A 15076-nucleotide genomic window follows, 5' to 3' on the forward strand; every position below is an offset into this window, starting at 1 on the left:
TGAACGCTAATTTTGATTTCTTAAACGATTCATCTTTACGTTCGACATTCTTGGAAAAAATCTTTCTTCACGTCCCCTATTCCTATTCTTTGCTCTTTTACGCCTTTCTCGTACACCTGTCTCTTCTCTATATTTCTCTTTTTTTCTATCTCCTTCCCTACCTCCTCATATATATATATATATGTTATATATATATACACATATATTATACCCAGTAATATATATATATATACAACAGATATTTACCCATAAAATGTCGTTCACTTTCGTCGCGACTAAAGAAAAGGAATAGAAGAAAACGAGAAATTGTGTACGCGGTTTAAAATCTCTTTTGACACAAACGCGCGCGCGTATCCGTACACACGTGTATATATGTACGTATATACACACATATATACGTATATATATATATAGATATAGAGAGAAAGAGAGAGAGAGAGGGAGAGAGAAGGAAGAGAGTATTCAGTTTCGTAGATAAAAATCGATCTCGTGGGAATTGTCGATAGTTTGGACATCGCTCATTATTTCCCGCAATTCCATCGATTATATATAATCATTTTTCGGAATATATATCATTGTAGAATTAACGTTGAATTTGAGATCCGCAGGAGGAACGCGAACTATATGTTCTTTTAATTTGAACGATGAGCTTTGAAAACTCCGTTAGGAAGATTGTTCTACCGCGTTTTATCGTTGTGGTGAGATTAGATTCTGTTTTTTCTTCCCTGGTTTCACGGGGTGACGGATTTATCAAGAAACAAAAATCGGTAAAGAAAATGCGCGTAACACCTGGGGTTCGACCGACTCGACCGAAATTTTCCAAACGAGGAACGCGTACCGTTACCATTTTCAAAAAATGGACGAAAGAAACATCGTTAACGATTAATGGAACTTGAAATCGGTGCGTTTGAACGCGCAACGGATAGAGACGTTCGGTCCAGGGGCGGATTAACATGTGTATATATATGTACGAATCAAGTATTTCTAATTATTTGAGGGTTAACGAAAGATCAGTGTTACGTTTTTACTTAAATTTTAGGTAAACAGTTTGTCGGTTTTCGCCGATCGAATACAAAGTGGATTCCGTTTGTTTCTATGTTAAAACCAAGTTAGCTTTTTTACGATATTAAAAAAGGATAATAAATAAACATTAAGTATGTTTCGCTTTGATTTTCTTATCACTCTCTCATTCTTTTGCCGAACGAAAGTCGATTTCAGAACCCACGAGATAATCAACGCCATCCGCCTCTGGTTCGGTCCATGTTTCGCCATTGTTGGGTCCTATTTTACCAGCTAAAGCCGGTAGAACGAAAAGAAAAAGAAGATGAACGCATTCTTCGTTTATTGTTATAATCATAAATACATTCATAAGAGTATGCATTAGACGCGTGCGCCTTACCCTCTACACGCTACTACCATTACACGTAAATGTGTATCGCATAGAAGGAAGTAACGATTATCGATAATTACTACCAACGCGCGCGCGCGCGCGTGTGTGTATGCGTGAGCGTGTGTTATGCATGTACATGTGTGTCGCGTAAATGGGTAAATGAGTAAATGTTTTCTGACATGTGTATTTTCCAATGTGTCCTTTCTTTTTTTGTCAAATCGAGCAAAACGAAGGAAAGGTGAATGAACGAGTCGATTTTGAGAAGGTGGTGGTGTAGTAGCCCGTAAAGATGACTAACTTTTTTTATTTTTTTTTTTTTATTTTTTTTTTTGGCGATGCTTGTTACATCGTAAATCGGCAGTTGATAACAATCGAAGTTACATAGATTTCATGTGTACGCTTGTAACGTTCGTAACAAAATCGACGATTGATATATTATTATTCGTTGAAGCGAGACAGCGCACGCTTTCTCTAAGTAGTTATCGATACAAATAATGATTAAACAGAAGTAAGGATGAGATAAATGACAAAGGAGTGCAGGAAGAGCTTTATCGAATTAGAAAGATGGACCAGCTGAGCGGGTTCGGATGAATGTTGCAGTCGACAGCTGCAACGTCCACTTCTCGTAACGTTGCGGAACTACTCATTTGCATTTTAATACTGATCTCGGTCTCGCGCAGCAGGTCCGAACGAACCTTTTATAAAACTTTTTTTTCTATGCTTTAGTCGTATTTAAATATCGTTCCTAACCGTTTTGCCTTTATTAAATATTTCGACTTTCGGTATTCGCATCGATGCTCGCTTGTGCATCCGATTCGATCAAGGAAACTTTATCGGCTTACGGTTTCTTCGGTTTTTGAACACTATGATTTTTTAATAAATACTGTTCTCTTACAATAATTATTATAACGAGTTTACTCGGTAGGTAAGAAAAAAAATAGCAAAGATTTCTTTGAAGAATCGCGAAGAAACGTCAATTTCGCAATATATACTTTGGTCCCTTCCTGCGCTCGTTTCCTTTGCCGGTCTATTCCTATCCAGTTTTTTCTCATTATTTAATCGCCGGAGTTTAACGTAAGAATGAGGTTATCGAAATGTTCGTGTCGCTTTTTGTGTATTCAAAATAATGAAAATCCTCCGTTCCGTTTCGGTTACAAATGCTCCTTTTAATTTGTTACATCTTTCCCATCTTTCTCTTTATTCCGTCTCTTCGTTCTTCCCTCCGTATCTCCTTTCTCCTCGTTCGCAAGAAGAAAGCTCTAACCATTGCCGACCACCTCGAACTATTTCATCCGCTGATTTTCCCTGATTTCCTCGTCCCAACTTATGTTGTTCTATTTGTATTTATCATCGATCATCGTAATTGTAAATTATAATTATTATAAACGTTTACACGAAATAATAAATTCTGATAAAATGTCTACGAAAAAAAAGAAACAGAAAACATAACCTCGATTGTGTCTTGCTTCGCAGTATCGTCAGGATTATGAAGACAGCCGTTTTTGGTATCGATACGGGGGATGAAAAACAAGGTGAAAAATAAATGACTATTCGAATTGTTGAATGCTTTATTAGTTTCTTGGATGATTAAAACGAACTTTACTCGTATATATTTCTATACTAGAAGGATCGAAGATGTAACGGAAGTCGTTACGAACGATTAAACGCGTGACAGTATTCGTTGTTCCTATGTGACTCTTATCGAAGATTCGTTCTCGAAGTATACGTATAAAGTTACACTGAAACACGATTTTTCAACAAATTAACGATTATTCTCGAAAATACCACTTACTTCCAAATTATTTGTAATGGAAATTGAGTAGCGCTTGTAACTTGCGATAGTTTAAATTTAAACTAGAGAAAATTTAGTTTCGGCTGCTACGGAGCACGTGTCGAACGTTTTACAGTATTTTATCAGAATTCTTCGTTATGATTGGCGTTATTTCTTATTATCGTCGCCAATTTCGTATTTATTATCCTCGGTATCGTTCAGTCAAAATTCCTTGCAATTAGATTGCAATATCGAAAAGAATTAGAATAAATTTAGGTAAGGTAATTAGGTTTAATTGGACGTACACTGAAATCGTTTGTTCTTTTTCCTTACGCTGTCTCGAACGAACAAATGGCATTTGATTCGAATAAGACGGATAATAGTGCACGATGGTCTGATCACACTTTGAAAAACAATATTAAAACGTTTTTGATAATTCTGTATCGATAAATGGAATTAAGAATGTAGCATTGAAGTAGTTTTACGATGTCTTTTTACATCTTGTTAACTTCCAAAGTCTATACAAGAACATGTATGTTTGTATATTCGCTTACAAAAAAATACAATAATTTATTTGGCTTTTAACAAATATCAACGTATGAATCCTCATATTCTTCGTGTCGATTTATTTAGTTTTTTTAGATTCAATCGATAGATTACAAAATGTGGACAGTGACAATGAAAACGAGAAAAAGTAAAAAATAGCAGTGATTAGGTTACTGGTTACATAAAAAATAGGGAAGGTACATACACTTTTATCGGAAATCGAACTCGAAGTCTTCGTTTCCTATTCGTTAGCTATTTCGTTATGCGCGTACGTATTAGAACAAACTGAACATAGTAAAAACAAATTTTGCATAAGTGATATTTTGCGTAGTTCCTACTTTTTATGCTACCATGTTGATTAGTATGAAAAAAGTCGAGCAAATAACTTTTTTGTTCGGTAACTAAAATCGATAATTTAATTTAAATACGAAACGTGTCTACGACGTTTCGAAACTGTGTGATAAAATAGAACTACGCACGTGGCAATTGGTCGCAAAGCAATACATTATTTGTCCATTCTCGAGGATCATATGTAGGAAAAAAATGATACTCTGACTCGTTATTTTGCCATTTTTAAATTGCTATTTAATTTCCGTGTATCGAACAGACCAAGGAATGTTATTTCAATCGATTTATTGAAACTGTAGGAATATAATGAAAACACGCATGAAATAGACTCGATAAAATTACAAGAGTAGCAGAAATATACAATTTTTGATAAAGCGTATTTTACTATTAATAGAATCAAGTTACGTTAACTATCAATAATCGTATATGTATGTCGATAACTTTGAGTAGTGAAAATGACGATCGAAGCGGACTTTTTTTAGTGCTTTCAAGCTCGCAAGAAAAAGAAGGACGTATTTATATGTTCCAGTTAGCTTATTTCCGTCTAACGTAAACTTGTACGTGTTTTAAATATAAAAAAATTGTACCAGGCAGGATTCAAAAATTTCTATAATTTCCGAGGAAGAAACGTTATTGGTTGATGCGTGTATCACTAACACCATCTACGAACGTTTCCTAAATTTAATTTTACCGAGAGTGGGATGTATAGAGAGTTGACCGTTTTATTGGTGGGGGTTTCGTGCAGAAGCACACGTAAAGGTCACCTTCAGGTTTAGTCAGACCCGAGACGTGTGAGAGGTGTCTGACGTTTGTTTCTGAAATCGCGAATGCAGTGTGGGATTTGATCTAGAAAGAGAATTGTTTCTATTTCATTTTTCGTTGCGTTTGGATATATATTCGTTCGGTGAGTGATATAAAGATTTCATATATTTCCATTAATTTTTAACGAGAACGAGCTCTCAAAAAATTATCACTGACAAGATGACGTTACCTTGTATACACATTTCAATAAATGATCAATCTTGATTAATCTTTTAATGAATCTAATCACTTTTTATGTAATTGATCCATTTACTTTTCAAATTAATATAAATCCTTCGAATTGTTATTTTTAAGCAGCAAGTTCATGTTACTTCAACAATCAAATTCCGATGATCTATACCTTATTACTGTCGTTCTGATGTTTTGATGCACAGTATTTTTTGAGGCTGTGCCAGATTCCATTGATTGTTTGTGCATGTATTATTTTATTTTAAAATATGAAGGACTATCGAAGAACTCGTGTTGCAATGTCCTTTGAGCGCGTATTTCTAATGTGTTATCTATTATTTAACTTTATTTACATACTTTGGTACATTATAATTTTATTACACAATGTAAAAAGAAATCTTTATTTTACATAATTTATTACATCAATTTCATGTTACATATTTTATCATTGCGAATGACCATTATGCAATTATTATTAAAATAACGTTATGCACGTATAATTTAATTTCCAACCTAACAATACGTCTATCACAATAACAATGTATTCTATTTTTAATTGCGAAAAAAGTAACTGTACAAATGTAAAATTATCTACTATGTTCATGCAATGAATGAGGATTGTTAGAATCTAGATTTATATTGTCAGTACTGTATATACATTTCATTGTTTAAGGTTATATTTCATGTAAATTTTAATAAATTATCTTCGTTTAAATTTATTGTATATTTTTATGAAAACATGTCTATGAATCACGAAAATAAACAGTGTTCTTGTACATTCAAGGACAAACTAGAAGAGAAGTCTTCTCTCTTATGCCTAACAGAAAGTAATATTTTAACTATAAAATTGTCTTGAAAAACAATTTAAGATTAATAAAGATCTTAGAAAATAACATTAACATTTGGTTAGGTAAAAATGATTATTTGTCTAATACTTCTATGCGAAGTAAAACATCTACAAGAAGTAAAGTATCTACAAAAAATACAGAATCAGATAGAATGTCTGGAAGAAGTGAATCGATCTTACGTCAAATTGAATATAGTGTTGAAAGAAAAAAAAAAATTAATGTCGAAAACATGAGATTGTCAGTGGTTTTTCCACAGGTAAACTAAGTCGTTAATGAATTGTAATATGTTTCTATTTTCATATATTCAGCTTTTAATGATTTGATAAAAATTTGCAATAGATGTTTTCGCACAGCTTTGTTCCTACTGCAAAGGGTGTCCCCATCAGTTTTTGTTATGACATGGAAATAGATATAGACGAACCATTCGACGAGTCTGAAGCATATTCTTTTCCTGACATATCTATCGTAATTGCAACTAAATTAAAATTTGTCGATATGCAATGATTTTGAAGAATTCATGAGCACGATATACTAAAATTATAAAGATACTCGACAAATAATAATAGCAAAAATTAAACAGTGTTATATTACTATTGTGAAAAACAGCAAAATAATAAAGTTTTTTATTTATACTAAATTATATTTAAAAATGCAATAATAATTTGCATGTATAATAATTCATACATTATAGAATCGTACCTGGAAGTGCAGTTCAAAAATGGCAGAAGATTTAGCAGCGCAAAGGTTTATAAAGCCTGGTAGTCATAAAGGTAAAGGCATAGCTGTCTTTACTAGCGGAGGTGATTCTCAAGGTAAAAAATTTGGTCTTTCTTAAATGACACATAGATATGTTATAATTTATACTATGTTTTCATTGCAATTTGTTTAATAGGAATGAATGCTGCTGTCAGAGCAGTTGTTAGAATGGGTATTTATTTAGGATGTAAAGTATTTTTCATTAAAGAAGGTTATCAGGGAATGGTAGATGGTGGAAATAACATTGTGGAAGCTACTTGGTCATCTGTGTCATGTATTATTCATAGGGTATGTATTTTTATTCTATATTTTTTTTTTAATATGGCATAACTGTAAGAATTATATGTTTTAGGGTGGTACAGTAATAGGTTCTGCTCGATGCACAGAATTTAGGGAACGTGCAGGCAGAAGGAAAGCTGCAAAAAATTTAGTAGTTCGCGGTATAACTAATTTAGTAGTAATTGGTGGTGATGGTTCTCTTACTGGTGCAAACCTTTTTAAAGAGGAATGGTCCGATTTATTAAAAGAATTAGCAGAAGCAGGTAAGAAAGAATTGTTGTTCGCGTTATATCAATCTATTAATACTTAGTTTTTGTTTAGGTGAAATAACTTCAGAACAGGCAGAAAAATACCTGCACTTGCATATAGTGGGTTTGGTAGGTTCTATCGATAACGATTTTTGTGGAACTGATATGACTATCGGCACGGATTCTGCGTTACATCGTATCATTGAAAGTATCGACGCTATTGTTAGTACTGCTTATTCCCATCAAAGAACATTTATTATGGAAGTTATGGGTCGCCATTGTGGGTGAGTTGATTGTTATGTCCTGTTAATAAATCCTTTGACATTTTGTGGAAAAAGAAAAATGATACCTTTAGTAAATTATGTTTCAAAAAATGTGACATTTTAGCGACGAAATGGCATTAGTTGTTAAAATAATGTTTATGGTGAAGCTAGAAAACAGATAGTTTCAATTACACTTTACAAGTTCAATAAACTTTTGGATAGGTATCTGGCGATTGTGGGTGCTTTAGCTGCAGAAGCAGACTATGTTTTCTGCCCAGAATCACCACCACCTGTTGACTGGCCTGATAAACTGTGTAAAAAATTGGAGCAGGCACGTTGATTACAAACTGTCTAAATTTCTGTCACAGTGTTTTCTCCCCTCTAACTTAATTTAACAAATTTAGTCATATTTGTTTTTACACATATCTTTGGTTGCTTCCTTGTGTTGCTCGTGTTAAGAAAGAAGTGTTATCTAATCTTACATCTGTTTCTTTTTACAATAAAACACAAAAATGAACAATTAATTAAAATTCTTACATCTTGATAATAATAAAGATCACCATCGAATAAATAACATAAACAATTTTTAGTAAGCCAATTTAATTTAGTAAAGATTAATTAAAGAGCAAAGCCTTTCAGGTATTTGACGTTAGCGTCAAGTTTGTCTACAGAAGCATGTTATTGCTTTATACCTGAAGCACCGCCGTCAGATGATTGGGTCGAGAAGCTTTGTAAAGCTGTGCAACAGGCACGTCCTTGGTGAATTACTTTACTATTGTCGAGAAAGAAAACATGTATGATATAAAGCTCATCGGCTATCGTTGTATTTCATTGAATTTCATTATTTACTTTCAAACTGTGTCTGCTCCTTTACCAGAGTAGTTAAATTATTGTAAACAAATAAAAGTATGCTAGTTTTTAACTAGGTGAACTACGATATTATGCTAATTATAAAATTTCATTCTTTTAAGAATAACGTCGTTTTAATTATATTTATATTTTGTTAATTTAAAAGTAAAAGCCATTGATTTTCAACTTCATTATAGTTCTTAACATTCTTACATTATCTGATATTTGTAGCTAGTTTTTATAACATACTATTACAGTTACCTGGCTCTAGTGACAGCCATATGCTGTGAAGCTGATTTTGTGTTCATCCCAGAATGGCCACCTGAACAGGATTGGCCAAGCAAGCTGTGCAAAAAGTTGTTGCAGGTTCGCAAATAATTTTTTTTATAATTTTTTAAACGGTTCCATCGAATCACTTGTACATTTCGTTGCTTGTTACGATTATGATCACGTTTAAATTTGCGTTTTATCAATTCAGTTAAAGATAGATGGAGTAATAATTGTTTTACATTGATTGCAATTTAGTTTTTTTCTGTTTAATAACAAATTTATTGCATTAAGAATTTTTATTTCTTTCCCAGTACAGTATATAATTTCATCGATTTAACAAAATTCATGTATACGTTATTCATTCCTTGTTAATGTTGACTAATTAAATGTTTGGTTTAGTTATGAGAAACAGTTTTTAAGTTTAAGTAAAAGTGTTACAGATTTTTATATGGTAATGTATTAATGTTTATTTTTCATTTTATTCGGTATATCTTCAATTATTTGTTGTACTAGATTTATCTAATAAATGATGCTTTTTTTATTTTTGATCAGTCGTAATAAGTTGTAATATGAATTTTTTTAGGAGAGACTCACTGGCCAACGACTTAATATTATCATTGTAGCAGAAGGTGCAGTAGATAGAAATGGTGAACCAATCACTGCTGAAAAAGTTCATAAGGTTGTCGTAGATAAATTGCAACAGGATACTAGAATTACTGTTCTTGGTCATGTTCAAAGAGGTGGCAATCCATCAGCTTTCGACAGAGTTCTGGTTAGTTTTTATTAGAACATATTATTAATACACTCTTTCTTCTTTAATTCATTGAGTATCACATTTAATTTAATTTAATTCATTAAGTATCAAATTCAATCGCGGTACTTAGGGTTGTCGGATGGGAGCTGAAGCGGTGATGGCTTTGATGGAAGCAACCCCTGAAACCGAAGCGTGTGTTGTAACGCTGGATGGTAATCAAGCAGTTAGATTACCACTTATGGAATGCGTTCGTCGTACCAAAGCAGTAGCACATGCTATGGCTGATAAAAATTGGGAGCTGGCTGTGCAACTTCGTGGAAAGTATGCTATGATCACGAAACTTTTTGTTCGATAATATATATCATAGTTTACGTATTCCAGTATACTTTACTTTATAAATATTTTCAGAGGCTTTGCTCGTAATCTGGAAACATACAAAATGTTGACGCGTCTAAAAGCACCTGTGGATCATGATCCGAGTAAAGTATGTTGTTTTGCATATAATATTAAAATTAAGAACGAACTAAAAACCTTCTGTAGAATCTTTTAATAAACCATAACTAAAATCTGATCTATTAAACTTTGAGAAATAACATATGGAAGTAGTTTGAAGGTTTTTTGTTCTACCGTATAAATTTTAACGAGGTGGAATCTTACTTCTATTACATGTATTATTTAATACTGCTTCAGGAAAGTAATGGCCCCACATTAACGAAGGTAAATTTGTTGAAAAAGAAATTATAAATGTACATATTTGTGCTGAACATTTTATTTTGATGCCTCATAGTATAGCCTTTCTAACATTTTCATATTTCTCTGTTAAATTAGCAATTCACTTTGTGTGGACAAGTGAGTTAACCAACCTTATAAATCATAATATTATCATATACCTTCTTTTTCTATGCAGCAAATGTTTCGCTAGGATGTAAATAAATACAAGCATCGTTTAATGCCTCGTGTTGGATATTAAAATATGGAATGTCTTCTTTTTTTCTATATGCACGTTGCATGAATAAACGTGATTCCAGTTGCGACTTTAACACAGAATTTTGTTCCAGGATCATTATACTTTAGCAGTAATGCATATCGGTTCTCCTTCTTGCGGTATGAACGCGGCAGTGCGTTCGTTCGTTAGAAATTGTATCTATCGCGGTGACAAGGTATAATATTTTATAATTAATGTTCGTTTTCCTTGTTGGCAACACAAATTTTATGGTTTATACTTTCAGGTTTACGGTATTTGCGACGGAATATTAGGTCTGATGGCTGGAAAGTTTAAATTAATGGACTGGCCCTCAGTCACTGGTTGGGTAGCACAAGGTGGTGCTTATTTAGGAACCAAGCGAGCTCCACCCAAAGAAGATCAGTTACCGCAAATTGCTCAGAAACTTAAAGAATATGGAATTCAAGCTTTACTAATTATAGGAGGATTTGAGGTAATATTTGTTTTCGCCGTTTGTGTATCATATATTTTTTCGGTTTAAATCAGTTGTGCACTATAAAACTGTTAATTACTTCGGAAGGGTTATCAAACGGCACTTACCTTCTACAAAGCTAGGGATAAGTACGAAGAATTCCGAATGCCCATCGCTATGATTCCAGCAACTATTAGTAACAACGTACCAGGAACTGAATTTTCGTTAGGTTGCGATACTGCTCTAAACGAAATTACAGAGGTAAGTTTGATAATAGGCAAATTGATATGATGACTGATTCATGTATATTTATGAATTATTTTTAGATTTGCGATCGAATTCGTCAGTCAGCACAGGGTACAAAACGTCGAGTATTTATTATCGAAACCATGGGAGGATTTTGTGGATATTTAGCAACTGTTGCTGGATTAGCTGGAGGTGCGGATGCGGCATACATTTTTGAAGAAAAATTTAACATCAAAGACATAAATCAGGATGTCATTGCGATGGCTGCGAAGATGTCTGAAGGTGTACAAAGAGGTCTTATCCTGAGGAATGAAAATGCTAATTTGAATTATAATACAGATTTCATGCAGAGACTTTTTAGTGAAGAAGGAAAAGGCCTGTTTAGCTGTAGGATGAATATTATTGGTACGCAATTATAATAATTAATTCAGCTTATTTGATTTCGTTTTGTTGCATTTTTGTGCAAGAATTATTAACAAACGATAAAATTTATTGTAGGTCATATGCAACAAGGTGGTTCACCGACTCCATTTGATCGTAACCTTGGTACAAAAATGGGTTCTAAAGCTGTAGAATGGTTTAGCAATCAACTAAAGAAATGTGCAACTGCTGATGGAAAAACGTCAACGATGGAAGCTGATACTGCAGTTATGATTGGTATAGTCCGAAGACAATACAGATTTACACCGTTTACGGAACTTATTGAAGTTACCGATTTTGAGTAAGTAATACGATATAATATAAATTACGAATTCATTCATTGGGAAAAGTTACATTGGTATTTCTTTCAATTTAAAATAATCCGTACAATTTATAGACATCGCATTCCAACATATCAATGGTGGATGAAACTGCGACCATTACTCAAGGTCTTAGCGAAGCACGAGTCCACGTACGAAGAAGAAGGACTGTATATAACTGTCGAAGAAATGGACCTTGAAAATGATCCACCTCTCGTTTAAGCTAACAATTACATGTTATGATACGTGGTAAAAGGTAATGTTCCATAAGATGTACGCAGTTAACTGTAAAAATTGTAGATTTCGTTGAACAGTATTGTATGGCATTATGATCATGTTCCGTTGTTATTTATGAAAAGTATGATCAAATTTTAGACGCATAAATCGTAGAATATTATATTCTGCGGAATTTAATATACGCGAAGTATTTTAAGCGATTTGTATGAAATCGCAATGTATACGTATACTTCTCATCTGTATATTTAATTGTTTAGTAACGAAACGCATACTAAAAATTTTAAATGTGAACAAATTAAATAAATAGCAAATTATCACATATTGTTGCCATGATCGAGAATATAGATTAACATTTTGTTTCGGATAGATAAAATTCGTATATTTTGAACACAGTTTAAATTGATATGTGAGGAGGTACAAAAACAGTACCTGAATATCGTGGAGGTAAGCTATATCTACATAGTAATATAAGAAAGTAAAATGTGTTAGTACGACATCTACACCGCATTTTTATTAATAACAATGAAAGATTATATTGTTATAACGATCAGTGTTAAACATTTATTGCAATTCATATACATGTACATATATATGTATAAGTTTTGAAAATAGCAAAAACAAAGACATAAGTATTAATTCAATATACATGGAAATGCATAGCATGGAAATGCTGTATTAAACCGAAGGAGCATTAAAGATAGGAAAAGCATATGTGAACGCGGTGATAACGAGGATGAAGAAAAAATGCTATAAAAGAAATCTTTTGACATAACACTTTAAATCCGATAACTTCCAGTTTTAGATTTTACGACCGTTCGCTCTTATCAACTTAGAAAGTTGATACGTATTAAAATAATTGCATCGCAATTATACAAATTTTGCAAGTGCATGACATCTTTAATACCTAATTTTTTATGTAGCTTTCAGTGAAATTCGTTAGAACGACAATGCTTTTAGAGGACATTAATTGGTCCATTGCTAAAATTCAGTTGTAACATGGTTTATAAATTAAACTACAGCTTTCATGGCTACTTTACTACTTTGCGAATAAATATACTAGGTTATATTCGTGGTCTACTAAGATGTAAAATTAAACATAATGTGGCATTTTTCTTTAATGAAAACTTACTATTTGGTTTAGCTTTACCCATAGCTATGAAAAGCTATTCGAAGAATATACTTGTCTACCTCAAAACATAATTTGCAACGACAAAACGATACTTAGGACAAAGAAAATACCTAAGTCGTGCTAGTTGCATGTAACGTTAAAAGATTTTGCTAAGATTTAAGGCTTGTGACCACAAGAATATTTAGATTTAATTCGTGTTATTATTATACTCGTGTATTCGCATATATTTATCCCATCGAGTGATCAAGTTACTAAACTAAGCTCACGATTATTTCCTCGAGCGTAAGTTTACGATACCTATCCAATTTTAGAATCAAGTAACTCATTCTAACGTAAAGAAATCCTTCATGAACTAAATTCATGTTTGTGAATTCGATTAGTGAATTCTTCGTCAAAGATAACGTTAAATAAAAATTATCCGATTTCAAACGTATACATGGAAAATATTTTTAACAAAGGACTGAGTACACACGTTCGATTTACGTAACATTTATAGAAATTGAAAGACTCTTTAGGAAAGACTCTATCATCATTTTTCTAGTTTATGAAACATATACGTATAATAATTTCATTGATACATCTGTTGATCGATGAAATATTTATTTAAATTACAGAACAACTCTTGTAATAGACTACGATATTGCATGAAAAGTACGATACTGTACTTTGAGTCATTGAGTCCTAAAATAGGTTAATAACGAAGATACGTACGTATTTAAATTAAAGAACAGACATTTGCACAGGCTGCTTATTTAAAACTGTTACTAGCAATGCAAATGGTTTAGAAAGATGCTGTGACAATAGATGTTGTTAATAAGCATACGAATGGAACTCATAATATTGTTAAAAACAGATGATTAAACATGGAAATTAATTGTTTTTTAAAGATATCATCGAAACAATTTGAAAATTACGAAGGACTTGCATCGCCTTCGTACGTCATGTATGACTGTTAAAAATATACATTTATGAGGCCTAATCACGAGAGTAGGATTTAAATGGTACTTAAACCGGTTCATTTATTAAAGTGGGGGTGGATAGTGATTTAATAGAGCATTAAATGTTATCGTACTTTATGAAACTGTTAAGAGTCACAATATTATAAGAAGCAATAACGAAGTTACAAGTAACATAATGATTATCGCTTAATCCATGCATAGATCCGCCTCTACACATAAATAGAAATTTATTGTGTGCATAATGTATTTTATAAAAATTTATGTGCAAATTTCAAATTTGATCATATATCGTATGTGTTCACTCAAATACATAGAAAGAAAGAATGAATCCACGTACCCGCCCCATTGCTAATTGCGCGCTGATACAAACACAATGTACAAATCCACGAGCGTTGATATTCGTACCTCTAACGCTTATTAATGTAATAAAAATATAACGTTGAAAAATTATATTATTTTTACGATTACAGAAGAGATATATTTTCGAATCATTGTTGATCAATGAATTTACCGTGTATCTGTGGTACGCGATGTATAGTGATCAAAAATTATTTTCTTTCGACATCGAAATATTGAATATGTATTTTCGCTATATTACTATGGTTTATTTAACGAAAATTCAGAATATCGCCAGTTACACGTGGTAATAGCACATTTTAAAAAACAGATACATATATTGTGTATGTATAAAAATGTCGTGACCACTTAAAATGTACCTAATATTATCAATAAAATATATCTTATAAAGTTATTGCACGAGTATTTTAATACTACTCCATTTATGATCGGCTTTAATATCCCAAATGGAATAAATTCGTTTCAGAAAAGATCTTACATATGTACTTACTACAATTATGTACCGCGATTCTGTCGCACTTCGAAACAACTGAGTATTTGTATGATAAAATCTGAAATTTTAACGAACTAAATAATCATTCTGAAGTTAGAAAAAAAATTATTTTTTAAATTTACATTGGAAAAGTTTAAAAAACATATAACTATCGATAATTTTGAGGAATTTGCGACATTGTTTTGACT

At 32.3% G+C, this 15076-nt stretch overlaps 1 protein-coding gene across 6 annotated transcripts; it reads left to right on the forward strand.

Annotated features, from left to right (window-relative positions):
- Positions 1-1265: 1265 nt before the first annotated feature.
- Positions 1266-14789, forward strand: Pfk (ATP-dependent 6-phosphofructokinase). 6 transcript variants are annotated; one of them, XM_076542308.1, is made up of 19 exons: positions 5770-5872; positions 5956-6149; positions 6233-6358; positions 6585-6705; positions 6786-6937; positions 7002-7191; positions 7250-7460; positions 7662-7770; positions 9142-9330; positions 9443-9633; positions 9721-9796; positions 10003-10029; positions 10141-10161; positions 10371-10472; positions 10542-10748; positions 10836-10988; positions 11054-11378; positions 11472-11694; positions 11791-14789. In XM_076542308.1, exons 1-19 carry the CDS (start codon positions 5785-5787, stop codon positions 11933-11935), a joined length of 2850 nt encoding a protein of 949 aa, XP_076398423.1. In that variant the 5' UTR covers positions 5770-5784; the 3' UTR covers positions 11936-14789. The 6 variants fall into 6 exon arrangements, with proteins under 6 accessions (XP_012149353.1, XP_076398423.1, XP_012149348.2 ...); XM_012293958.2 differs by lacking the exon at positions 7662-7770 and adding an exon at positions 8546-8654; XM_012293960.2 differs by lacking the exons at positions 7662-7770; positions 10141-10161 and adding an exon at positions 8546-8654.
- The last annotated feature ends 287 nt before the right edge of the window (positions 14790-15076 follow it).

Source organism: Megachile rotundata, chromosome 2 (assembly GCF_050947335.1).
Source record: "Megachile rotundata isolate GNS110a chromosome 2, iyMegRotu1, whole genome shotgun sequence".
NCBI classification, from domain to species: Eukaryota; Metazoa; Arthropoda; class Insecta; order Hymenoptera; family Megachilidae; genus Megachile; species Megachile rotundata.